Below are 26957 nucleotides of genomic sequence, written 5' to 3' on the forward strand. Positions count from 1 at the left end.
TCAATGTATCAAAGGAAGGAAGTCCCTCGGCAGTCTAAAACTATACCTGCATAATTAAGAGGTGGTGCAAGGCAGACCTGAGCCAGTTCTATGAGGGTTAGTAGATGAGTCTGACGACTATTAAGAGAAGCAGAGAAAACACATTACATTAATTACATTACATTAATTAACACTTAAAATATCCACACAGCTATGAACAACTTCATTTTGCATTTATTAAATGTTCGTATAAATGTTAAATGGAGAATTACAGACTGTTCCCTCTTTCAAGTGACTGTTTCAGTTTGCCAGAGGGAACTCTGAGCTGCACATGAACACATACACCACCTGTAGAACTGCACAAATACATTAAAAACCTATAACAGACTGTTTTCTTTCTCGATTTCCAAACGCTAAAAGCAACTAAATGAACATTAAAAATGACAATGTTAGTTAGTTAAAGTTGTGCATGTAGTCAGTCTGGATCTGTTCCTCCAGCCTCAACTGGAATCTATGATTTCTTCTTCAGGCACTTGGATTTTTCCTTTCTAACAATGATGATGCTATTTGCAGCCAAGTGATTGGTTTGTACGGGAAATCCTAATGGTGAGTAATGAACCTAATGTTATGGCATTAGCAGCTGCATGCTGAAGGAAGTTCAGGACTTCTGTTGTCATTATCTTTGATATGACAAAGGGTTTTAAGAGCAGAACAACCTAAAATATGCACATCTATCTATCTATCTATCTATCTATCTATCTATCTATCTATCTATCTATATATACATATATATATCTCTATCTATCTATCTCTCTATCTATCTCTCTATCTATTGTTATCTATCTATCTATCTATTGTTATCTATCTATCTATCTATCTATCTATCTATATATATATATATATATCTCTATCTATCTATCTTTCTATCTATCTCTCTATCTATTGTTATCTATCTATCTATCTATCTCTCTATCTATTGTTATCTATCTATCTATCTATCTATCTATCTACCGATCTATCTGTCTGAGGTGTTACTGCAAAGTGATGAGAACATTTTTCTATTTTTGAAAGAAGAAAGAAAAACTTCTTTTTAAATCATAAAGACATTATGATCAGATATATTTATAGCTACATAGAGATACAGATTAAGAAAACTGGTAGTCAGAAAAAAATCTTTTATAATAAATGTTCCTTAGTGACTGTGCTCTGTTCTTTTTGTAAGCACAGCTTGACACTAATATAAAATTAAAAATAACTGCAAGAAGTCTTGAAAAGTGCAGCTCTTTTCAAGACTCTTTTCAGCTCTGGCCAATAGAAGGAAAGTGATGTGACAGTGTAGCCTGATTATGGGATTTGGCCTTGGCAGACTGTGTCAATGGAAAGAAAAAAGACTAATCCCCCCCAAAAAGTAGAAACTTTTAAGCTGCGGTGTTTAGGTTTAAGAGGTTCTGAGTCATTAAAATCTGTTCTGTGAAAACTGTAATCAACATTTGTGAAATGTTTGGATTTAGTTAGATGTCCATTAACAAATGTGTTAAGTGTGGTGATATTCAGCACACGTTCCTGCATGCATACTTGATTTACCATATTCCTCTGGTCTAACAAATGTTAACCTCCTCTCAGAAATCATTTTAATAATTTTCCCTTTTTGTCCAGTTCCCCTGTGGATTTAGAAAGGAGTAGACGAAGGCAAATTCAAAGAGATACAGAACTAGTGTGTTGTCTTAAATTAGCTTCCGGCCCTTCAAGTCTGAAACACAGGCACATTTACTGTAGCTGTAAAATATGTATTTTTACTCTGGATTTGTAAGTTGGCAACTAGTTGTCACTGATAATGTAGTGTCTGGATAAGTTTATACTGTCTAGACCCAATGTAATACATTAAAATGAACAATTTTTTCATCAGCAATAGTTTTTTTCTTTTTTTTTTCTTCTGTATTTGGACAGGGACAGAGCTCATTGATCATCAAAACAAAACAAAAAAATGTAAATGAGTTAACAAATGAAGGCTAATTTTTCCTGGTCAAATATTAACAAGTTAGCCTAATTCATGTACATGCTCTAGTATGACGTGTACTTTACAGTAATTAAATGTAATAGAAGTTAATACAAGCTAAATTGCTTTCAACAACCTGTACACAATACAACATGACAGCTGTGACACTCACAATGCAACAATAATACTAACATTGACCAATAATGTCAATAACTCAAATTATATTTTATCATAGTATTATCAGACAAGATACTACACTGCTAAACTACACCACATAAAAAAATATTCTAATGCTCAACAGAATGAAAACTGATTTCCCTTTGTGTAATAATACAAACTGATGCATAATTAATACATTAACATGCATACATAATAAATACCTGCATCTTTAAAGCCTGAGGGACGAATCAACAAGAAAACATACAGATGAATCATAATCAGTTCAAGAAACCATCTCTTTGGTTTGTGTTGCAGGATTGTTTTGAGGCTAATGTAATTAAAATGTTTTACTGTAATACATTCCACTTGTTTAATCCACAATGTTGAACAAATTAGAGTTAAAGCTAGACAACCAACGGAGAAGCTACAGATCCAACAGAAACACTTTGAACTAGGCTCCCACTTGACACAATTATACATAATTAACATAATATAATATAATACAATGCAATGTGCATGTAGTGCATACACCCCTGGTAATGTCTAAGAGGAAATAACAAGGAAACATCTAGAGGATTCATTATGGGTGCAATAAAGCAACTCTTTGATCAATGTTGGTGATTCAGGGTTAGTTTTGGGCTAATTTACTACAGTATGGTAGAGGTAATACAAACCCAACGAAGTAGTACTTTAAACAGTTTAAATATAATATATGGGAATTCAATATTTCAATAAGGTAGAGTTTAAGTAGCTTTATGTATGTATTTAGGTTTTATCCTAAATAAAAGTTATCAGAGATTACAAATTTTATTCCCCAAACTACTAATTTTGTATCCTGAGCTTATTCTTCTTCTCCTAAAAAATGTCTTTTTAAGCAAATCTATGACGACAATACTGTAAGCCAACCTTTATGTTTAAAAAAAACATAGTAATCAAGTTGTGGTCAAAGCAAAGCAGTATAAATGCTCTTTTAAATACTGAATTCAAATCCTCAGAGCAAGCACACACGTCAGTCTTGCTCTATTTTAATAATGGGACAGAGCTTTCAGGGGGAGGGACCTCTTCTGACTCCCATTAAAGAACAGTAGCTATAAAGGAGCTAAAGACAAGATTGCAGCCAGCACACTGAGACACACAGACAAACCAAGAGTGTGCAAAGAAAACCAAATATATATGTATATGCACATATATTTAAAAAAAACTTGGGTGTATCAGTGGGAACGAGAGGCTGAGCCCAGGGCAGAGGAGACAGGAACACAGGGAAGGAGGAGGAGGGTGAGAAAAAGTCAAAGAGAGAAAGAAGGAAGAGGAAAGAGAGAGGCATCAGAGTGTGGAACAGGTTCTTTCGGCAGCCCTCGGACTCAGCCTCAGCAGACATGCCTAACTTTGCCGGCACCTGGAAGATGAAGAGGAGTGAGAATTTTGATGAACTTCTCAAAGCCCTGGGTAAGCCCTTGCCGTGTCTCTTTTCTTCCCCCCCACCCTCTTCATAGCATGCACTACATCCCTGCATAAGGTTGACTATCCATCATGTCCATACAGAAAAAGGCTTTTCTTGTTCCTGGAGAATGGCATGCCTGACTTCCAACAGCATGGTATTGTTTGGAGAAGCTCCCTGGGAAAAGAAGGTAGAGATCTACAGGGAGATGCTGTTGAAGGGAAGTCCCTCGGCTTTACAGGAGATATGAAACACTGGATGCTGAAATCCAGCCTAAACAGACATGGTATTGTTACATGAAGAGAGGATGAGGAGGGGGGGGGGGCACCCAACATTATTCATGTTAAGCATTTAAGTAGGGCATGCAGGGGAGCTCTCTAGAGCCAATGGCTATTCTCTTGTGTCCTATCTTTTTTCATTCATTTTCACCCTCCTAAGTCTTAACTCATGGTTGCGATGGTTTAGATTTGAACCAGTTTAACTGGGTCATTCAATTGTGTTGCAGGGTTTCGTCACGCTGGGACTGCTTAAACAGACAGGACACATCAAAAGGCTGTGTGTCTTTAGAATAATGTAGAAATCTTCAGAGATAGGTCTCACTGTGAGTGCAGGGAGCTTCTTCAACAACTCTACAAGAGCTGTTGACACCAAATGGATTGATATTAGAACTTTTTTAGAAATGTTTATTTTTTTTGTTTTTTTAGCACAATCTGTCAAAGTTAATAGAAAAAACAATATCTTTCTGCCTTGTGAAGCTGTAACGATTGGCATTGGTGTGTGCCCTGCTGCAGCACTTAACACCAAGATGGAAGATGTCTTGAGTGTTTCTTTGCTGTCTGCTTTGTGCTCACTCTTTAAGCACCCCTACTTTCGAATATAATATCCTGTAATGTTTAAGCTGGTGATATTCTACAGTATTTCTAGTTGACAAAATCCAAATCCAATGAAGTAAACAAAACCAACCATACATTTCTCTATTTACTCAAAAGAAGTAATGCCTTTGTAGCCATGGCCTGCCTTAGATTCATCTGTGCCATAAACCCTGATTTTGTCCAAAAACTATTAAAAACACATAAAGGAGCCACTGTTGCACTGGGTTACCTGTTTTCTCTTAATGGTGAACCTGGGCACTGTAGTTTATTTTTAATCAATCACAAATTCACGGTCCTTCTGTCGTTAATACCAAACGTAGAATCATCCGCAGCTAAAAATATCTCCAGAAAAGAACCGTTTACCCCTGTTTGAGTTTCATTGTCTAAAAATGGAATGTGCCAAGTTGTCTTAGGAAGTTACTTAATCACTTTTTAAATGAAAGTATATATTTGTGACCTTGTGAAAAGATTTACACCACAGACAGCGTAGGGAAGTCTAAAAGTATTTGGAGACAGACTAACATGTCTTTTCATAGGATTTGTTGACAATATGAAAAATATAGATTAATGACAGTTAATCCACAGTTTTCTTTAAAACCCTACAATCATTTAGGAAGCCCTTAACGGCCATCCTCAAACACATTACTGAAACTATAGTTCAGGTTTGATTAATTTGGATTCACAAAATAATGCTAATCAAAAAGAAATCTCTTCAACACCCCTCCTCATGTTTTGTTTTGATGCAAGGTTGATGAGGCAACTATCCTTCCAGTCGGAATTTTAAGTTGACTGAGAAATCAGTCACGCTCCGAGTTTAGCACCTCATCCACTTATGAGCACATAGAACCACATCTGCCGGAGTGGATCACTCACTCCCTCTTACATAAGGGCTCGGTCAATGGGGAGCTGCAGTGGGCAACTTCTGTGGATTCCAGTGCTGCAGGGCCGCCACTTTCTATCAACATCTTCCTAATTATGTGTTGACTCCGGTGTTTTCCTGGAGAAGTTAAAGGGTTGGTTATATCCAGGGTGCAGATAACAGAATGAACACACTGAGTGAACAGAGCTGAATGAGTTGATCAGACTCACAGTTTGCTAATTGAGAACAGGCATGTGTCTGCATTGGATCAAAGAATGTGAAAACTCTGCATGCTCAAGTGACCTCACTGCAGCCCGAATATTGTAATAGCCCAGTTTGTTCTGAAAAAAATGATTTCCATATCTTGACTGTAGACACCAGGGTTGATGTTATAGAAGCTTTTTCATAAAATTAATCTAGACAGATAATGAACTGTAAAAATGACATTAGGGTTCAGAGGGTTAATGTAAAATTTACTACTGAGCCAAAATGTGGATTGTTTTCTATTGATGTTCTTATATTATATATATTATATTATATATTATATTAACCTAATTGGGACTGTAGTCAATTCATGCAAACACAATACAAACTAAAGAAGTTTAAATCTAATTATTGATACCAGCAGAAACCTTAGACACCCAGTTAGCAGTGTTTGAGGAAATCGCTTTTACCTTTTTTTGTAAGAGCATGCACTCCTTACTATTGGCTGCTTTTGTTAATGATGTTGAAGAAACTCAAGCTTGTTGTCCATTTGCCCTTTCTTTGGACACACATTACACACAAAAATGTCTAAAATTTGAAATGTAAGCAAAGTCAATGTCAGTGTTTCATTAACGAGAAACTTGGCTCACCGATGCTCATACATATTTCATGCTATGAAAACATGCTGTGGTCCCTTAGATCATGGGTGGGGTTGATTGTAAACGGTCAAATTAACACGTTTTTAGGCCTGGTGTTGACCAAGAACCGAGAAAGAACCACAGTGGTTTTGTGTAAGGAGGCTCTCTCAAAACTAATAAGGGAGGATTTCTTTTTAAATCCATGAAAACTTTGCAAAAGTAAATACTAGATCTTGCACACAAAGATATTGGCTTTCAATAGGCTGCATTCAGTTATTTCTGATGATAGGAGAGGCCAGTAAAATAAGAGATCCAGGAAATAATGCCAAATGGCCTTGCACAGTAAAAGCGGGCATGCCAAAGTGTTGCCGCAAACCCGGGCAGTACCACATCCAGGATCACCACCTTTACAGCCACCAGACAAAAAGAAACAAAAGTTCTGTTTTTTCTTCTGGACATGGCTTATCCATCACACCGATGCCGTATAAGGGCAAACAATTCTACAGATTTCTCTCAGTTTTTTAGAAACAGTTGAGGTTTCTGTCAAAGCCACAGAGGATTTATTGTTTTTTTTACTCTGAAACATCTACATTTCTGTCACTATTTCTTAAATTCAAGCTTGGAGATGTTCCTGTTAACCATACATGGCAATACAAGGAGACCAGCATGCCTCTCTATTTTAGGTCTATGAGTCTGATTGAAGTTGGCATGAGGGCCTGGAGAGGTATACATATGGGTGTGGTCGAGACTAAGGCAGAATAGAAAGGAACTGGAAGATGATTCGGTAAAAATGTTACCACCAACAGATATAAAAAAGGCATCATTTCTCTCTTTCTTCTTTTTGTGTTGATTTATGTCTCACTTTCTTTATCATTCACACATGCACATTTGATTTTCTTGTAGCAAAAACAAAAGAACCATGTTCCCACGACCTAGATGCAGCCACTTTCTCTCTTTCTCATTTTCTCTTGCATGTCTCAGCTTTTCTGTACCTAGCAGATATCAACCTTTAACCTACTTCTATCCTGTCTCTCAAGATTTAAGTTGATTTGATTTGATTGTGTATTAAGCTAATCTATAACTATTGTTGACCTAACCCTCCAATGAACACACAAATCATATAAATACTGTAATAGCTAATTCATTAGAAAAGTCATGATGAGACTGTATTTCTGATAATGTGGTTAAATACATAATACTGTAATTAAGTATAATGACAATAATGTCTGCTTGGCTTATTTTCCACTTCTAACTAGGTTTAACCAATTAGCAAAGCGCCAGAAAAGTCAGCATGTGGTAATTTGTGAGTCATGAGTAACGACAACATCCCTAAAACATCCCTGAGGATATTATTCAGTCATTTTGTTCGATGAGGCAGTGAAAAATCCCAATAATGTCCCCTTTTCATAACTGAAATGACTCTTGTTAAAACGGTGACACAGACCTCTGATTTCTCCCTCTTGTTGTTCTGGCCCGGGTTGTCCCTGGTCAGGCGTGAACACCATGCTGAGGAAGGTGGCTGTGGCGGCGGCCTCCAACCCCCACGTTGAGATCCGTCAAGACGGTGAGAAGTTCTACATCAAAACATCCACCAGTGTGCGCACCACTGAGATCAACTTCCACATCGGCGAAGAATTTGATGAGGAGACAGTGGATGGACGAAAGTGCAAGGTAGAAATCAGATATTAGAAATATGTCCCACTCATACTGAATTGGTTAGATGTTCTAGTGTAGAATGGGAGTACCACGCACAGCTTCAACACACACCTTTCTGTTTTAATACTTTAACACAAAGTTTAACATTTTCTCATTTATTTTTCCTGCAGTTCTAACAGCTATTTGTTTCCATTTCTTTTGTACAATATGATTTTCGAAATTTCAAAGCAACAGTGCAGTTTTAGACAGGAATCATGGCAGGGTGAGGTATGCAATGCAAAAAAGGTCTCCATCCAGAATTCAACAAAGGATATTGTGGTTACGCCCCACAATTTGCAACTTTTAGTTCCATGCTGCTAATTGTTGTAGAGAAATAAATGGAAGCCAACGGCTGCCTGGAATACATCTACGTTTCTAAAAAACACCAGAATTGTTTGCTAAATTGTCACATGTGATCTTAAGTATAAGGAATTAAATGATCTAAATCATGCAAAGCAACCAGGCCCTTAAAAGTGATTGAAATTTCTTTCTTTAAACCTTGACAAAGAAAACCTTTCACCTCAGTAAATACTGCTCTTCATGGTGTCGTCCTGTTTTCACTTATTCAGACTCATTTAATTTTCCCAACCCTTGAAAATTTTCTTTTAGTGTTTAGTCAAATATGAAAAGTTCTCTGTGCTGCATATAGGGAAACATTTCCGCCAGTGTAAAAGCTTGATGTCACAGCCGTTAGTGTGTTGGCATATCATTTTATTAAAGGCATTATCGGGACTCCCCTCCCATGTGGGGACACATTTTACAGTCCCCTAAAGGTGAACAGTTAAACTCTAGTGTTGGTTTATGATTGGGTTAAGTTTAGTTTAAGTGTTGGGGTGAGCCGTGTGGTGGTTATGGTTAAAGTGAAGGTAAGTCTCCATGGAATGAATGTAAGTCAATGCAATGTCTTTCAAAGTGACATAAACTAAATGGTTTGTTAGAGTGTGTCTAATGTATTAAACATGTTGTATGGTCAAAAAGTTTAGTTTTTGATAAAGATGAAGATTGTGGTTGGGGTTAAGATTGGGATAAAGGATGTAGTTGCTACAGTTAAAGTTAGAAGAGGATTCCAGGGAAGTGATGTAGGTCAATGCTGTTTCTTCACAGTGACAAAAACAAGTCAATGAAGGTTTGAATCAGTCAAAATCTCAGATTCATAAACACAATAGTATACTATTGGACATATGTTGAGTGTTTTTTTTTTTCCCAAGAGCCACAAATTTGTTTCACATCAACTTTTGGATGATGCCAAAATAACAAAGAGAACAGCACTTTTATCCTAACATCTACAGATATCCTTTGTTATTATGTGTGTGTTTGTATATGTGTATTAAAAGTATTCAAATATATTTGTATGCTATAGTTGAAGAAGGTTAAATGAAAAATACCTTCTTGCAGTTTCATTCATTGTTATCATCCTCACGTCTTTGCAGCTGGATTAAATGCAGCTTGGGTTTGATGGATGAGAGTCTCTCTCTGAACCTCTTTAGGCCCTCAGTGGGGATTTCTTACATCCTAATAGACAGTCAGAGCTTCTACAAAGGTTTGAAAAGAAGACAAATACATTTTTATTTTTTCAGGAGTATCAAAGTCTTCTAAATTCTTGGAACTCGTGGCAAATTCTGAAAAAATACTTGTAAAACTGTAAAACTGAAGAAGGAAAAAGGACTCACGCTTTGACATGAAGGCTGGTTTCTTATGAGACATGTGATATGATCTCAACACTGAGATGCACACGTCATCTGTGTAGTAAATATGTAGGCTGTATAATTAGATAAAGCGAATGAGGCAGCTCGATTGTTCAGCCTGATAATGTGTAAACACATTACTATTGCATTCCCAAAGCTGACCTCCATCTGTATATTTTAAATTTGTCAAAGCATAAAGATCCTTTCTCTTATAATTGTCTGTCTTACTTCATTAAATGAATAGAATTAAACTCAATAAGTAAGCCAACTCTTGATGGTAGATTCTGTATCTTCTCATTGCACTCATTGCACCTACACAATGAAGGAAGTCAGAGCTCCAGAGTTTAAGAATTTAAAGACGAGATGCCATGGCGAAAACACGCTGCCACTGAGTCACTTTAGGTAATGACATATTCCGCATTATTGGCCCAGAGGCTGACATCTGTTTATCGCACGCCTGCTTAGCAACCGGTGTCTGAGCTGGAGAGAAGAGTATTGTTTTGTATCAGTGAGGACACACATTGGGTAAATAATGTTAACATGTAATCCAGTGTTATCCTCACACACACAAATTGACAAAATGTGATAGGAGCCACAGAAAAAAAACAATTTATTAACTGATAAATCAAAGTTCTCTCATTTTAGTGATGGTAGTTTACTGTATGGCATACAGAGAGAATTTGGCATTAAAACTTTGGATCAACAATCAAAGCAGAAATGTATTGAAGGCATTAGATGAATTTAACAGAAGGTTTTTCAAGTGTGTTACAGTGTCATCAAAACACATAAAACACATGTTTAAGTGATTTTAAGATGTTTTTAAAATTGGATTTACTAAGAAAATGTGATCAGTAGCAAGAAAATATGTTATAACAGTAAGGGATGGATTAGGGTCTTTTATTATCCAGAATTTTATCATTTATGATTGATCATATACTCAATCAGAATTCTGTAAGAGGGAAGAAATCCTTAAGGTCTTTTTTAATAGCTGTAGAAATTGTGGTGCCAGTTTGGGGTGACTCATAGTGTTTGAGGAGGCTGTAAAATATAGAATTTATATTGCTCGTCACACAGGTGCAATTTTGGAGAGAATTCTTTTTCTTTGTGGGAATCCTGGAGCTGGTTGGGATTCAGTCTCTTGCTAAAAGACACATATGCAGGACAGCTCAGTCTAGTCAATTAGCATGCCACCGTACCAGCCATAGGTGCAAATAACAATACTTCTGGGAATATGAAATTTGAAATAAGTGAGTGCTGTGTTGTAACATGCTCATCCATCGGTATGTACAAACTTTCCATTAAGAACGGGGCTGTTGCGGTGTAGCAGTGCATAATACATTTAAACACGTGGATTGGGGAGCTGTTGTTAATAGTTACAGTAAAACTTGTCAAGTTTCTTTAAACCACTGGATGAATTTGGGGTTTTATTTAAGGAATTTATGGATGAGATTAGCAATATTCTTGAAAAAAACAGAAAGCATTCTCCTTAGCCTTGAGCGTGTCCTTACATTTTCATATCAGCATTCATGTTGATGTCTACTCTTGCAGGGTTTTATTAATACATCTTAGTTTTACTCTACATTAAGAAGAAACAGTGCAAAAATAAAAATAAATATTAACATTAACAACAACTCTCTTCAAATGTCATGTGGTGCGTATAAAACTTTGCATTAAATATTTTACTCTTAAAAGAACAGTCACCCCAAAGCTGGTGGACGGACTTACTTTACAGATGATTATGGTCTGATATTTGAAAGATCCATCTGCAAATGTATTGAATATATACTGTAAATGTAATATACATTGACTTATGTAATTAAAGAGTTTGAATAGAAGGTACAAAAACCATTACAGCTCCTAATATTAATAAATCATCGTTAAAATGCACCATGGTGGTTAGAAATTGAATCCACAATGCCCTTCTGGGTATGTGCAGTGCAGAATTAATTGAGGTTGAATGTCTACAAATATTAATGTGCAACATTTCTTCACCAAATGCTTGTTTAATTTGCCAAACAACATTCAACAGCTACAATCTGAAATACATATTTTTGTCTTTACCTTTTACTTTATTGTGGCAACTACATGTTGCAGTCAGGGAGCGCAGGCATGACCTATTTCTGATCCCAGGAGACACTGTGGCTCCTTCTGTCTGTGCCCTGGGGCATGCTGGGTACTGGGCAGGGCTAGACAGCTCTGTGTGGCTTTTTTCACCACGTTACACCTCAAGTCGAGTTGTCATCACACATTTGCCACATCCACCTTTGGGTTTGAGCATCAGCATCATAGAAGGTGTTAGGACAGTGACATGATTTTCATTGTTTTGTCTCTGCAGCACACTGGAGATAAATAAATAAAAAAGCCTGAGGTTAAAGTGGCTTTAAGATATCGTCCAAGTGTGAAGTTGTTTGCATCCATATAGGGTAGATATTTTTATTCACCTCTAATTTGAGGACAGCATGTAGTTTTTCATCTGTATACTCCCACATAATTCACTACTTTGTCCATCAGAAATTTCCAAAATTGCTGAAATTATTTCCGCAAATGGCTCTTGAGTCACTTTGAGTGTGCAACAAATGCCATTTTAGATTCCAATTAATCATGTGTTTCACTGCTGAAGAATAGACTGAAGGCAAAAAAAATACAAAAAAATAAAAGTGAAGACAGATGCAGTAAAAGAGTGGCAGAGAATTACTGAGGAAGACTCCAAGTTGTAATGTCTTCAACAACTAGTTAGACTTCAGCAAGACACGAAGGATATGTAAACAAATATTAAATATGATGAATTTAAAGCAGAACAGGCTGAAAACGGAACATTGACATCATCATTGTAAAGACATTATGGTAAATGTGTTAGCAAACAGTTGCCTTGACACATCCGGAAGACACAGAGCAACATGAGCATTCATTTGATGTTGTGTTTCTGGTCACTTGATTAATATAAGTTTCAATACTGGGGAATTGTTGGTTCTCTGTAAATTATAGAGTGTGGTTTAGACCTACTCTATCTGTAAAGTGTCCTGAGATCACGTCTGTTATGATTTGACACTATTAATACAATGCAAAACATTGATTAGTGCAGCTTTAAGTTTGTATTAACTTGTCCAATTATATTGTGTCACTTGAAATTAGGTTGAACTGTTGTGATTTAAACATTTTAAAGCTGAGAGACAGAACTTTTCCAGAATAGACCTATGATCCTAATGCTTTCTGACTGTACAATATAGTTTGTCTATTTTTTTTTACCAAGAAGAAATCAAGCAGGCGGCTCCCAGCAACAAGCACATTGTGCTCTTGTGTGGCAATCCAACGCAAGAGTGAAGCTAAAACTGCAAGAGGCGACGCCCACTGACCCTGGCACATGTGCTAGAGGGGCGAGGTGGGCAGTGTGGGATGTTGGCGGACTCTCAGGTGGAGTTGTTGGCAGGAGAGCCCTAAGTGGGTTTTGGCTGAGGTTGGCTGCCCCTGTGGTTAAAGGGATTACACACTGATCTGTGCCTTGTGGAGAGCATAGGACTGATTAACACCACCACAAGGTTAAAAAGCTCCAGTTAATCTGTGAATGTGGTGGGATGAGACAGCCTTTCAGGAGGAGAAGGTGATAAGAGACTTCCTGCCAGTCTCAGAGACAACAGAGAAACAGACACCAGATGGGCGTTAGTGCAGAGTGGAAGTCATTATGAGGCAATTATGTATCTGCTTTGATGGATGGAGGCATTGTTGCTGCCTTGTGCAGCTGAAGTTGAGTTATGAGGAATAAGATGGCGTCTGTGGTGGAGCAACAATTTCAGATGAACTCATAATCACTCATGGACAGAAACCCAGTGGGTTAAAGAGACAAAGGGAGCGGAGATGTTGTACACATAAGGATTAGAAACAAAGCATGTCGATAAAAATATTTGACTTGAGAAACAGATGTAGCATCCACTAAAGAGTATCACATGCCAACACAAAGTACAAGGATAAGATGGCATATGTATTTCCAAATAATGGACTATTTACCACTGACAGGTGATCCTATGATGTGATGGTAAAGGTAATTGTGAAGCCCAGCAGACTTAGAGAGATTTGGCGTTAATAAATAAAGATAGAAATGTATTAGTAGGACGGAGAGGCTGTCAGCAGTCAGATTCACTGTGTTAACTCGGAAGGAATCACTTCACATGGGTAGGCACTTTTAATGACATTTAGAACATTTTAAGAGGCTAACGACCTGTTTAAAACTTGCCCTGTTTAAGCCTGTTGGCTGCTAAATCTAGCAGGAGGATGACTCGGTGTAGGCAGCACTGATAGTTTTTCTCTCTACTGACAGCACTCCAAATTTACAAACAGAGCTATGTGTTGAAATCGACCGAAATTCTCCTTTAAAGCTGAGACATTCTTTATCATTCTGTCTGCTCATCACATTTTACTTTTTTCTGTAAAACAGAAATGCAAAAATCACTGTGGTTGAGACAAATTCCAGTCAAATATGCCACAAAAAGTTGTTTCTCTTTAAGGGAGAAATGAAAAAAATCTACTTAGACACATAAATTAAGTAATTACTGTAGCAAAATAGCTTCTTATGGAAATCAATCATACCAGAAGTTGGGACTTTTTAAATGGATCTCTTACTGTCAGATTGTCTTAGTTGCACCCAGTCATAATTGGTTATTTTTGAAAGTCCAGCTCAAGACACTTCTGAATGTATTCAACATTTTGATCTGGTATTTGTCACTTGGTAAATTATGAGTTGATTTAATAAAGAGCAACGTATTTGTTGTCCTAAGTGTAACATATAAGCTGCTGAGAGGGGGAAAAGTGTTGAGCAAACACTGAAGCGAGAGAGATAATGTGATCAAGCCGTGGGAAGAGATAAATCCAAGAGGGACTGAGTGTATTATTTGGCGCTTTGAAAGAAATGTAAAAATCCAGCATAAAAACTTTAAAACAAGCAGGAAATTGGATATTTGTGTCTGATAAGCAATGTAAAGTCTGTGAGACTGAAGCAAAGCCAACTGCAGTAAAAAGCTACAGAAAAAAACAGGGCATGGTAAAAACAAATACAGCTTGAATTTGTCTTGGTCTCAAATGTGTGTGCACAAGCTCGGCTGTGTTATTTCGAAGAGAAAAACCATGTGAGAGAATTTGTCTGCGACTTAATGTGCAACTAAGAGAATGAGAGAAAATCCATCCGAGTCAGAGGCTGAGACTGATGCTAGCGTTAAAATGGAGCCGTAGCTAATCGACTCTTTGGGTTCTGGCTTTATTACGGGGGGGGGGGGGGGGGGGGGGGGGGGGGGGAATCAGAGGGAAAGCTGCAGAAAAGCCCTGCTGTTGTTCAGCTTGGCAAAGCCTGTGGACGGCAGCCCGCAGGGATCCATGATGGCTTTCCCTACCTTTGATATGGTGATTAACATTTGCCTCTGAGAAACTGAGGCTTCTGCTCCATCCTACACTGGGCAGTGGTGCATTATAAAATAAATATATACACATCTTTTTTTTTCATTCAAATGTTAGACAAATTGTCTATAAGCAACACAACAAATAGACTATGCAAGAAAATGCTGAAAACACATGATGGATTATTCCTTATTGGCCTATCCCGATTTAAATTTTGTTGGATATATTAATGTTGTGCTTGAGTTGAAGCAACAGCAGCTTTAAGTAGTTCCAGGCTTTTGGAGTGAGATCACTAGCTTAAGATGCTATGTTAAAAAGAAATATGCAGCTGGAGAGGAAAACTAATTTCAGCATTGTGGGAAAACATAAGAGTCAGATTAAGCCAACACATAAGAAAATATTTGCATAGCAAGCTAATCTTTGGAATAAAGACTTGATTGGGAAATGTAACTCTAAAATAGCAGTTAAAGTAATAGTTTGATGTTTTAGGAAATACACATACTGGTATTCTTTTTTAGCTGAGAAGATTGATAAACTACCTATCTATCTATCTATTAAATATGAAACTGCAGCCAGGATCGTTAGCATAGCTTAGCATAAAGATTGTTTGACATTTTTTTTTTCAGTTTAGTACTGATTTAACAAACAATAACGTAAGAAACAGTGACCTTACGAGGTGCTGGAGGGTGGATTTTGTTATAACTGGGCAGAGCCATGCTAGCTGTTTCCCTGTTTCCAGTAAATATGCTAAGCTAAGTTAAACGTCTTCTTGCCGCAGCTTTATATTTAACAGACAAACATGAGAGTGGTATCAATCTTTCCATTTAACTTTTGGCAAAAAGATAATTGTATTTCCCAAAATGTATAATATATTCTTTTAAATTTGAATCTACAGCCAGAAAAGCTTGTTTAGCTTACCATAAAGATTGGAAACCGGGGGAAACAGCTAGCATAGCTTTGTCTAAGCATAACAATCTGCCTATCAGCAACTCTAAAGCTCAATAATTAATTTTTTTTAACAATTCGGATTATGTATGGATTAAACAAACAAGATATAGCACATTAACAGTGATCTTTAGAAGTGGAGGCAGGCAGTCTGGCAAGCTGTTTCACCCTGTTTCAAGACTTCATGCTAAGCTAAACTGTCTCATGGATTCAGCTTCATACTATATTTATTTGGAATGATGGATATTAATGTCCTCATTTAACCTTCAGTAAAAAAAGTAAATAAATGTAGTTTCCAAACTGTCAAACTGTTCCTCTGACAGAACAGCTTTTGTGTCATGATAGTTAAAGTAATGAAATATGAGTGCAGTTAATCAAAATGCTGACCAAAATGACAAATCCTTGCCATTAACACAAATTAGCATCACAGGGTCAACTTTGTCCTGCTCTTCTATGAATTCTTAGCTTTCTGATTTGAGTCAGTTACTTCAGGAACAATTAGTCCTGAAGTCAAAGTCTGACTAATCCTGTTGAAGTCATTTGAAATATTATTGAAGGGAATTAGCAGAAGGAGACCAGGACTGTCGACCGACCGAGGGGCTAAGAGGATTTTATGTTTTTTTTTAACTCACTAACAGGCCACTGATTTGTAACACTATATTGCTTCATTCATTGAGGTCTTGCAATGAATGAATTAAAATGGGACAGAGTTGTTGTTTTAAAGAAGGACAATGCACACAAACATGATAAAAAACAAAAAAAAACATGAGCAATATTCTGCTGCTATAACGGCCTCCACTTGTTTGGACGTGTTTTCTTTATGGAACTGGTTTTGTCTAAAATATCATTGTATGCTATAGCATTAAGTAGCAAAGCTAAAACCATGAAAAAGACCAGACCAATAGTGATATAAACATGGACCCTTCATACATCTTTTTGAATGAATGCATAGAAACGCCTTTTTAACCCTGACAGATGAACCTTTGTAATGTATAAAAGCAATTTGTTTCAATAGTGAAAACGGACAAAAACTTATCAATTTAAATATTATCAATCAGCGATTGATTTGTCAGCTGTGCTAACACTTCCCCTCCGCAAAGCTGATGGGAGCTGCAGATTCAGGTGATAATTCTCAGGTGGTTCATCAATACAAGCAACGCCTTTCAATTTGACATTTTTCCACATTCATTTTTAATGAATGAATTTTAACATCATTTGATATTTTATGGTTAAAAGATTGGCGATTGTAGCCACTTTAACTCCTCTCTGTGAGGCACTGGTGTAGAAGTGTACTCCTAGATAATGTGACAGTAAGCTTTGACATCCCTGTTGGGTGCACCGGAGCACATTTCTGACCACACCAAAGAGTTATCCTGGCATTAGGTGACCCTTTAAAGGTTGCGCCTTGCTAATGTGTTTCACCATCACTGACTGAAACCATCATACTGACCTTCCCACCTTAATATCCCTCCCCCTGCAGAGCCTCGCCACCTGGGAGACGGAGAATAAGATGTACTGTAAGCAGACTCTAGTGGAAGGGGAAGGCCCCAAAACCTACTGGACCCGAGAGCTGAACGGCGATGAGCTCATACTGGTAAGTGCAGGGCAATGAGTCATTATCTCACTGAAAGCCTCTTAATAAATTACTGCTTGGGAAAGAGAAAAACTCTTTCTTTACAAAAGCTCTGAAATTCAGGTGATTACTGAACTTTCATTTCAGGCAGAGGAAGAGAAGACAAAAAATTAAGTGTTAATTTCAGATTACATCAGATTACCATCTGATGTGTAGCTAATCAGTATGGTTTGTCTGTTACATGGCTCGTTCTCATGGAGACTCAGACGACATCAGGTGCATAACAATGGGATTTTCGAGCAGCTAGTGTACTCTGTTTGAGAAATGGTTAATGAAACGAGGCAGGGAGTGCATGAAGTCACCTCAGAGATTCATCCGTAAAGGAAATGAGAGAGGCTGTTTCCCAAGGAGCCGAGCTTTCTTCCACCCCATGGAGAGATGTTGAAAGGAGAACAAGAGGAGCTGCTACGCTAACATTGCAGTAAAACCCCCTGTATTTAGTTAGATTAATATGGGCAGAAGTCAATGGGTCTAAAGCCCCTCAAACGATGTGCAGGAAAGCCGTCCAAACTGGGACGAAGTTCTCAGGGACTTAACAGATTTCCTCTCTCAACGTTCAACGCTCCCACGCTTTGCATTGTTGTTCCTCGGGTACTTGTAAGATGTAAGTCCAAAAGGCAAAAGCCTAAAAAAGCAATCACACAATGTTTGCACATAGCATTACATTAGAAGTAAATACTGGCAACAAGCATATCTATAATGCTTAAATTACATCTCCACATTCCACTTGAAGCTTATCACAGTTCAGAGGAAAGCAGAAGATATTGAATCGATTCTAATGTTTGGGTGATAAAAGCAGAATGTGTTACAGCGCCTGCTGCTCTGGTGACACTTTGGTCCGGATGCCCTGGAGGAGCTGAAGCCTTTGTGTACTAATGGAGATTGATCTGGCCAAGCTGCGACAGCATCTGTGTTGCTCCGCTCTTCTCACCTCACTCCTCCCTGTTGTCACACCATCATACAACCTGCAGATAAAGTTCCCAATTTTGACTTTTTCTATTCAGTATTAACAGCTCAAAGCCACGCTGAGCCAAATTCTTACGTCATGTAGTCAAGTTGCGGGTTAATTATATGACATTGATTCTCAGTTTCTCAGTGCATGCGGCATGTATATGTTGCCGTGGCAACACGGACAAGCAAATCTCATCAACATTCACCTGAGACAGCTGGCCTAGTTTTGGTGCCACTGCAGCCTGATAGTGTTGGTAGAAGGATAATAAGAAACCACTGAGTAAAGAAAGTGAAATGACCATTCTCTTTCCTTCACCTAAACACAAACATATATGTTTGCTGTAATTGCTATAACTACTCATTTCTTTTGGCAAAAAACAACAACAACTGAAAAACCTTGCCAGCGAACATTTTTATCTTGTCAGATTTGTAATTAACATTTCCTCTTTATGTTAATAGAAAAGGTAATCCGGCTGACATTACGTTTTCTTCAAAACCTCTTTGCTGTTGCAAATAAGTTGAACATAGATACAGTCAGCAAGGATCACACTGCTGGTAGAAAAAATGTAATTTTACATTTGCGCTTGCATGAACTGGGGGTAGACTCTCCATAGTCATGCGGCATCTTGAAATACATTAGCCGGTGACATGCACTTCAACAACCACGGCTGATAGACAGCCTTTAGTACACTTTCGCTTTTTGAAGCATGACGGCTACCGTAGCTGTAATACATACTTTGAACTGCGTGGCGAGAGAGAGTTGATTGCGATATATGATCTCAACACTAGATTGGAGAAAATGTTATGCTTTACATCAACAATACCAGAAGCTACAAAACCTAACAAGGGGGGGTAGAGTAATGATAAATCTCATGCTCGTCACCTGTATGAATATGATTCCATGCCACTAGTCAAACTGCAGCCATGGAGCTGATGGATGAGCTACTAAATTACATACCTTCCATGTGTAATAGTGAAATCTCATTCTGCTAGATGTACGAAATAACCAAATCAACCAAATATGTTGACATTAGAAGAGAAATGACATCACAGCATAGCTAGAAAACCTACTCATAAACTTCCATTGCAATTAGAGTAAAAAAAACCTTAGGAAATGCAAACAGTCTTTCAAATGCATCAATATTTGACGCTGATTAAACAAAAACTTGAAGATTTTGAACCTCTCTCTTGAAAAAGAGAGAGGAGTCCTCTTTGCACCTAGACAACCTATTTCATTTGGGACAAGCAACTAAAGCTACCAAAACAAACACTGTCTGAATATGAATCATATCTATCTGTGTCCAAAAAAGCCTCCAGACACAGAGACAAACCCAACAATGGTAGAGCTTTAGCTCGAGACTCAAAGGAGGACTAGCGATCATAAAGCAATGGTCTGATTGTCTGTGGCAGTTCACACTGTAAGTGGGGCACATTTCCATATGAATGGCATAATCCATTTAATTGGTTTAGTCTGAAAACACTTAAAAGGGAAAAGTCGCGTGGATTTTCTCCAGCTACATAATCCTGAAAAAACTGAAGAGGAAGTTATGTAAAATGTAAAATTAAAAAAGAGACCTTAAGAGAAAAGTTCAAATCCTGCCTTTTCACACCAATCATTGCGTGGGTTGGGCGTCGTGGTCGAATCATTGGCTTTGGATGTAGCCCCACCGATATGACAAACTCCTATCAACTGCACTGTTGAAATGTCTAATAAAATTAAACTTGATTCAGGTGTGGGGGCTGGGGTGTCAGACCAAATTAAGCAATCATGGAAGACTAAAGGGCTGCATTGGTAGAGGTGTGTGTTGTTTTATGCACTGAGGTAGGAGACATGAAATACAACCCAGAAAGTCCGGTTTGAATAAAAAAATCGGTGAATTTAAAGCCTTTTCAGAAGCCAAAAACGCTGCACAGTTTATCATCAATTTATCACAGGGACAATTGTTTCATGTTTTATTGAAACAATCGTGTAGAAATACGGATTTTAATACAGTAATATACCATGTGCGCTTTCATGTATTTGATTGGCAGATTGAACCAGGTTAAACTTTTTTTAGCTGGATTCCCCTATGTTGGCGTCCCTGCTGCATTGATAGCCTGGTCCCACTCAAATCCAAGAGAGGGTTTGTGTGTTTTCCCCGCAAGGCTACTGCTCAGATCCTCCAATGAGTACTTGAAGCATATTGAGGCCTCAGATGCTGACTGTCACAGGTCAAAGAGGTTTAAAATGTGAAGCTAATTTCAACATTTCTTTTGCCAGCTGACTGTAAGGGCCATTCAGTGTCTAAAATGCAGAATTATCTTTTTGTTTCCTCCAGACTTTTGCGGCAGACGACGTAGTATGCACACGGATTTACGCCCGGGAATGAAGCTCTGCAACCTTCATCAGGACAAGACAGAAACCCAGTTGGACCACAACAACTCGTTTAAACCCAACAACACTCTGCAATGCTAACATGCTAACGCCGTTGAAAAGTATCCCATGTAATCTTTCAGCATCAGTCTGCATAGTATCCACAAACAATAACGATGTCTCTGTAATCTGGTTATTTGTAGTGAGTATTGTGTCTGCAGTATAGTAGCTGGCCACCTCAGTGTCCATATCTGCAACCCTGGTGTCATCTGTGTGTGTAGGATTTAGTCATCAGTCGCATTGATTAAGTATTCATGTTCAATGACAGTATACAATAAAAGACACAGAACAAACCGTAGCAGACCCTCTTTCTTAAATCATTGAAGCCAAACAAACTTTATGAACACATTTGCTATGTCATTAAATGTGCAAAGGAATCTGCATTACTTACATCAGCTTGCCTCCTTTTGTTGGCCATATTTCTTGACACAGTAATGCCATCAACTATCCTTGCTCCATGACACCACTAGTGGTCGAAAACCCTTTAAATGAACACCAAATAGGGAGGTTAAAATGTCATTATTTAATTTTGAAACAGAAGTCTTGTTTCTAAGAACTTTAAAGAGTAACTTCGCCTAGACTAACAATCTGGCGTGTTCTGAGTATAGACTACAACATGCTTTTTCTACATCCTGTGCAGCAGGGATGCGACGTGGCATTAAAGTAGCTTGCATAACAGCTGGGTGTGGTCACAAGTACGACCGATCACAACTGACCACCATCAGCTGACATGGAAAAAAATATCAGGATCGGCAGGTAATCGTTTGAATATTACCTGTTCCCTCTGAAGTGAAGGCTTCTTGTGTGAGACCACTTGGGTTTGGTAGGTGGGTGGCGGGTCAACTTCCGCTTGGGACCAAAAAAAACTTGGGCTGGCATAGGTCTTCACAGATTTCTTTGCTTTGGGAGTAAAAGTGTTAATGTTCTGAGTTAGAGACAAGACTGTAAGCAGTTACAATAGTGGACACATAAAAAAAGGATTTTAGGTTATAAAGAATCATTTTTTTCACATTTTGAAACCTATGTGTCCTATATACAAACACTCTTATATTATATTTGGTTTTAAATTCTGACTCTCACCAGCCTTGCTATACTGTAACACGCCCTATGACAGAATGTAGAATAAATACAATTATACCTAATATTTGAGTTGTAATATTTGAAAAGCAGAAATTCTGAATTTTAATATTTAAGATCAGAGGAACTTACAGATGAGATTAGTCAAGAATTAAAGTGATCAACTGTATTTCCAAAGAGCGTTGTGTGGAATCCAATCCAATCCATTTCTTCTGGTAATTTGGTTCGAAAGAAACCCAAATGTCAGATATAGACATTTTTTAAAGGGGTCAAATTTGACCCGAGGACAACAGGCGGGTTAAAAACCCTAAACTGCCTCTTTAAAACAACCTTGTCTTTTAAAACCCCACATCCCATCATGCTCCAGCCTCCCACTCCCTGCTGCCATTTGTCACTTGCTCTGATTCTTCCCAGACACTCCCGAGAGACACGTCTTTGTGTCTGATACAGTTCTGAGGCAGCAAGATTAAAGACAGACTGGGGCGACGAGATTAGACCAGACAGAAAGGAGCAAACACAGTCAAAAGCTTCCAAGCAGGGCCCTGTCGCTCCAACATCACAAATGCCACGGTTTGCACGTTAACATGAGACGACTATTTACGGAGGCAGACGACATTAAGAGCTTTTATTCTTCGCGGTATATTTGGAGGGGCATGACAAGACATTTGGTATTTATATTTGCATGATGTATTTTGGAAATCAAACAGAAGTGAGAAAGGAATGGGAAGTTATCCTCATGTGACTTCCCCTCAGGGCCCGTCATGTGGAGACAACGCTATTGGAATGAACAGACACAGTAGTGTTATGGTCAGTCCATCTATCTGACCTCTTTTGCTTCACTAGCCTTTTCTAACCTATTTGCCCAGCGGTCTATGCTGGCTCTTGTTTTATCAACAAGGTGGTCCGATAGACGGGAACATTAAACACAGAGTCCACTGAGTAGACAGGTAGAGAAGCATTAATGGGGGATTCAATAAACAATTGAAAAGAATAATAGTTATAGTCATAATTTATTAGATATGGAAAGTTATTAGGAATGTGGGATAAAATACTGTAAAGAGGGATCTAAATGAAAGTTTAGATGGGAAAGATGGAAAACAGCAAAGCCAGTTTTCCCGGATTGCATGAGTTATGAGTACTGTAATAGTGTACCAAACGTGACACCCAAGGTGTGTTTGCGCCTGTGCTTAGTCGTTCAAGGTGGGCATCGGACTCAACACAAGAGCTCCATGCAAACCTTCCATGCTTGCTGCACCCTCACTGTGAGGGACATCTAATCAAAAACAAAATACCGACTGTGTACTGTCCTGGCTCCTAAAAGATTGAACAAGCTCCCCGCTGACATTAGGACAGTTGAAAGTCTATCCAGCTTTCGCCACAGGTTATAAACACACATCACGTTTTTAACACAAAAAAATGTAGCACACAGCAGGTTTGTGAAAGAACTGAACTGCTTATGTTTTTTTAGTACGGTAAATGAGAGTGTCTCAGCTGCTAGTTAAGGTGCTTGAAGCCAGTTGAACTGATTCACCTGGTAAAGATACACCACCTGTGTCCTGCTCCATCAGAAGGTAGTCTGGGAATTATCATCAATGTACACCTTACACAATGCAAGCAGATCCGGAAGTGGGAGGGCATACCTCAGGGAGAGCTGTAGGTAAGCACTGGGGATAAGGTTGTGGACTGTGTTGCCATGGTGCTCTGACCGGACTGATGATACTAACAAAAATGAAAGAATGGAGGGGCATACAGAAAGACAGGCAGATGGTAAAACAGTCAGTCAGGAAAAATGAAAGGTAAAGGTCACAAACACATCCATGTAGAAAAATTCTTTCTGTGCATTTGACTCATCCCTGAAGGGAGCCGTGGGCAGCCATTTTACAGCGCCCGGGGACCAACTCCAGATCTGAGCCAGGGCCCTGATCAAGGGCACTGAACGGAGAACCTAGCACATGTTTTGTTGGTTTTTTGATGGTGGGGGAAACCGGAGCACATGGAGGACGCAAACGTGGGTTAAACATACAAACTCCACACAGAAAGGTCCGGAACGATGGGATTTAAACCCAGAACATTCTTGCTGTGAGGCCACAGTGCTGTTGTTGAAAGGATGATGGACTGTAAATGTCTCAAAATGATTCAATCTTTAATGAAAGCAAAAAGTTTATCTGCTCGTAGGAGGAGTTCTCTCTCTTTTCTTCCTCTGGTGAGCTAGGGCTGATTTCTTTCCTGTCAGAAAGGGTTTTAATGCCAAAAAGCTTGAGGCAGAAATTTGGCTACCTAAAACAAATGAACCTATTCACACAGTTTGGAGTCCATGACCCAACTGCTTCAACCAAAAGGAGAAGGTAAAGTGACTGTATCCCGTTTTCTTAGAAATCTGGGTTTTGTGTCTTCTGTCTTGACAAATATCTTAGCTTTTGTTTTATTTTGAACAGTGTTTCAGTGCTGCTCCGGAGCTAATTTACTGTGGAAGTCCATGGGCCAGGCAGTGCACTGCTGCCATACAAATCTTTGAACTAGAAAACCATTGGGGAACTCATTCAAGACACTTCCCCAGAGCAGGTGCACAACACATAAGTGTATGAGCCGGGCCAACATGGCCACAGCCTCACTGCAGTTGATGTGTTTCAGCCTCACTAGTGGTCAGAGGCCTTGGCGTGGACTACAGTCTTGTCCTCTGGGTGGACATGGCGAGAAATGGGCACAAGATCAAAAACAAAAAGCAAATCTGTCTCTGTCCTTCACGGTTGCCAGGGATTAAAAGGTTGTCCTTTCAATACTCGGCCTCGCGAGGACTAACACAGTGGAGCGACAACTGTTCCCATTCCTCAACGCCAAGGCTGCTGGGACGAGTCTATACCACCCCTACTTTTTGACCTGGTATCCCCTGAAAGAATGAGTTTCCTTGTGAGTGCACCACAATGCTCTGGGAAGCAAGGGCCAGGGCGGTCGCCCGCTGTGATGTTAATTTAATGACAAGCTGCTGTTCAGATGGCAGGTCCAAACAGCTGAATAAAGGGATTGTTGTGTTTATGCTCCATTTTGTCAGGAAGGGGCCCCTCCGCCTGTCTTACTGATCTCTTCTGGGCACCAAACAGTGGAGCCTCTGTGAGTACAGTGGAGTACAACGCCGCAAAATGAAAACAAAAGTTTCCCTCCTCGTCTCCACTTGGTGTCCCAGTTCAGCTCCTCCCAGGGCCTGAGTGGGTTTTCACTTTTGGGATGTTGCTGAAAAAGGCCCATTGGGTTTCCTGCAATATAAGACCTTAGACTAATTAGTGCATTCCAGTTTCAAGCAACCTAGGTCTTAGTTTCTTAGTTTGGTCCACCATTCCTATTTGTAATAATAAGATTTGTAAGCACCAAATTAACTGCTGAGATGTGGGACCATGGCAACAATGTTTAAAAGAGGTCAGATGGAGCCAAAAACATGAGGTGTCTGATGATTATATGTTTAAAACAAACATCCAGGTTTACCAAACTAATTTAGAAGACAAAAAGTTAAAATAGTAACCAAACTTTTAACCAACCTTCCACTCTGGTGTAGTAGGTGTAAAATGCAGCGTACATGTCTTGGATATGCAAGGGAGGGTGGAAAAGGTCAAGTTTAGCCAAGTGTGTGTGTGCGTGTGTGTGTGTGTGTGTGTGTTTGTGTGTGTGTGTGTTTTGTATCTGTCACATTAAATTACCCAGCATGTTTTGTGGCTCTGAGGTCCCCAATGACTTTCATCTTGTGATATATTTAGTCACGCTTAGGTCTCAATAAATGGCTTTCTCAAGAGGGGACACACACATATTCCGAGGGCTCTGCACAAATGTCTGCTAACAGAAGAGGAGAAGAAGAAGAAGCAGAAGACGACAGGAACAAACATGATGATGACGACAAAGAAAAACATTTACATTTCAAGCACCTGCTTAATATGTCCACCCAACCTTCGAGCGTCTTACATGTCAAACAGAGATTACAGAAATGTTATAATAGTAGTTTTGCATGTATTAGCCCATTAACTATTATTTTTTACATACTTTAGATTATTGCAGATCATTTTTTGCATTTCTGTGGTGTATATTCTAAATGAAAGGTCAATATTTCCAATGGTTTTTAGTCATTCCCTGCTTATTTCAGCAAGGAATGACGACAGACCTGCAGAAACCGTCTTTAAATTGAAAATTCATCACTTCACCTTAATTCCTTTACTTTTTGTAGTTATTTTCCATTCAGGTAATTTTTCCATGGAGGTGCATTCAGGGAAAATCTATATTTTCAGAGTTGCAGTAACCTTCAAAACACTATCAAATCATCCTTGTCACACAGTTAGTCTTTGCTCAACGTTTGTCCTCTGGTTCTGTATTCCAATACCTATGCAATGCTTTAAGTTGGACACCTTCAAATCATGGATTGTGGAGGATATTTATTTTATTTTTCCAACCAGAAATATCCTGTCCGTTCAAACTGCCAACCTTCATGTTGCAAGCCTGCATTTTTAGGTTTGGATCACCCAGAACTTCTTTTTTAAATCTTATCTTTGGTGATGTCCATCCATGCACTCAATTTTGGCTTTATGTACTTAGGTTTATTTTCTCTAATATAATAATTCTGCAGCCACAAGCATATAAGGGAGGCAGACACAATTTAATTTGGAGTGCTAAAAACTTTGAAAAATTACATTTAAAAAAACACAACATCAATGTCCTCCCAAAAGCTGAGTCCTTGTTATACGTAATCCTACCAGAGGCTATAGTGCCTTCGGGCACCAACAATTAGATTCACCTCCTCTGTATTGGGTGGAGGCGGATGTCTCAGAGATGGATATCTGAAAACCTGGATGAATAAAAGCAAAACTATTAGATATCACTAGAGGTAAGTAATGACATGTTAACTCCCGTGTCTGTAGTGTCCTTATTTGCTGTATGTAGGATGAGCATTTATTTTCAAATGCACAATGTTTGCAATGTAAAACTACACTCACCGGCCACTTTATTAGGTACACCTGTCCAACTGCTCGTTAACACTTAATTTCTAAGCAGCCA

At 38.6% G+C, this 26957-nt stretch overlaps 1 protein-coding gene across 1 annotated transcript; it reads left to right on the top strand.

The window, feature by feature from the left end:
• Nucleotides 1-3236: 3236 nt before the first annotated feature.
• crabp1a (cellular retinoic acid binding protein 1a) lies at nucleotides 3237-21147 on the top strand. The gene is made up of 4 exons (XM_034879240.1): nucleotides 3237-3580; nucleotides 7638-7816; nucleotides 17333-17446; nucleotides 20755-21147. The coding sequence occupies exons 1-4, from the start codon at nucleotides 3511-3513 to the stop codon at nucleotides 20803-20805; spliced, it is 414 nt and encodes a 137-aa protein (XP_034735131.1). The 5' UTR covers nucleotides 3237-3510; the 3' UTR covers nucleotides 20806-21147.
• Nucleotides 21148-26957: the final 5810 nt, after the last annotated feature.

The sequence above is a fragment of the Etheostoma cragini genome, chromosome 8, assembly GCF_013103735.1.
Source record: "Etheostoma cragini isolate CJK2018 chromosome 8, CSU_Ecrag_1.0, whole genome shotgun sequence".
In the NCBI taxonomy this organism is placed as follows: Eukaryota; Metazoa; Chordata; class Actinopteri; order Perciformes; family Percidae; genus Etheostoma; species Etheostoma cragini.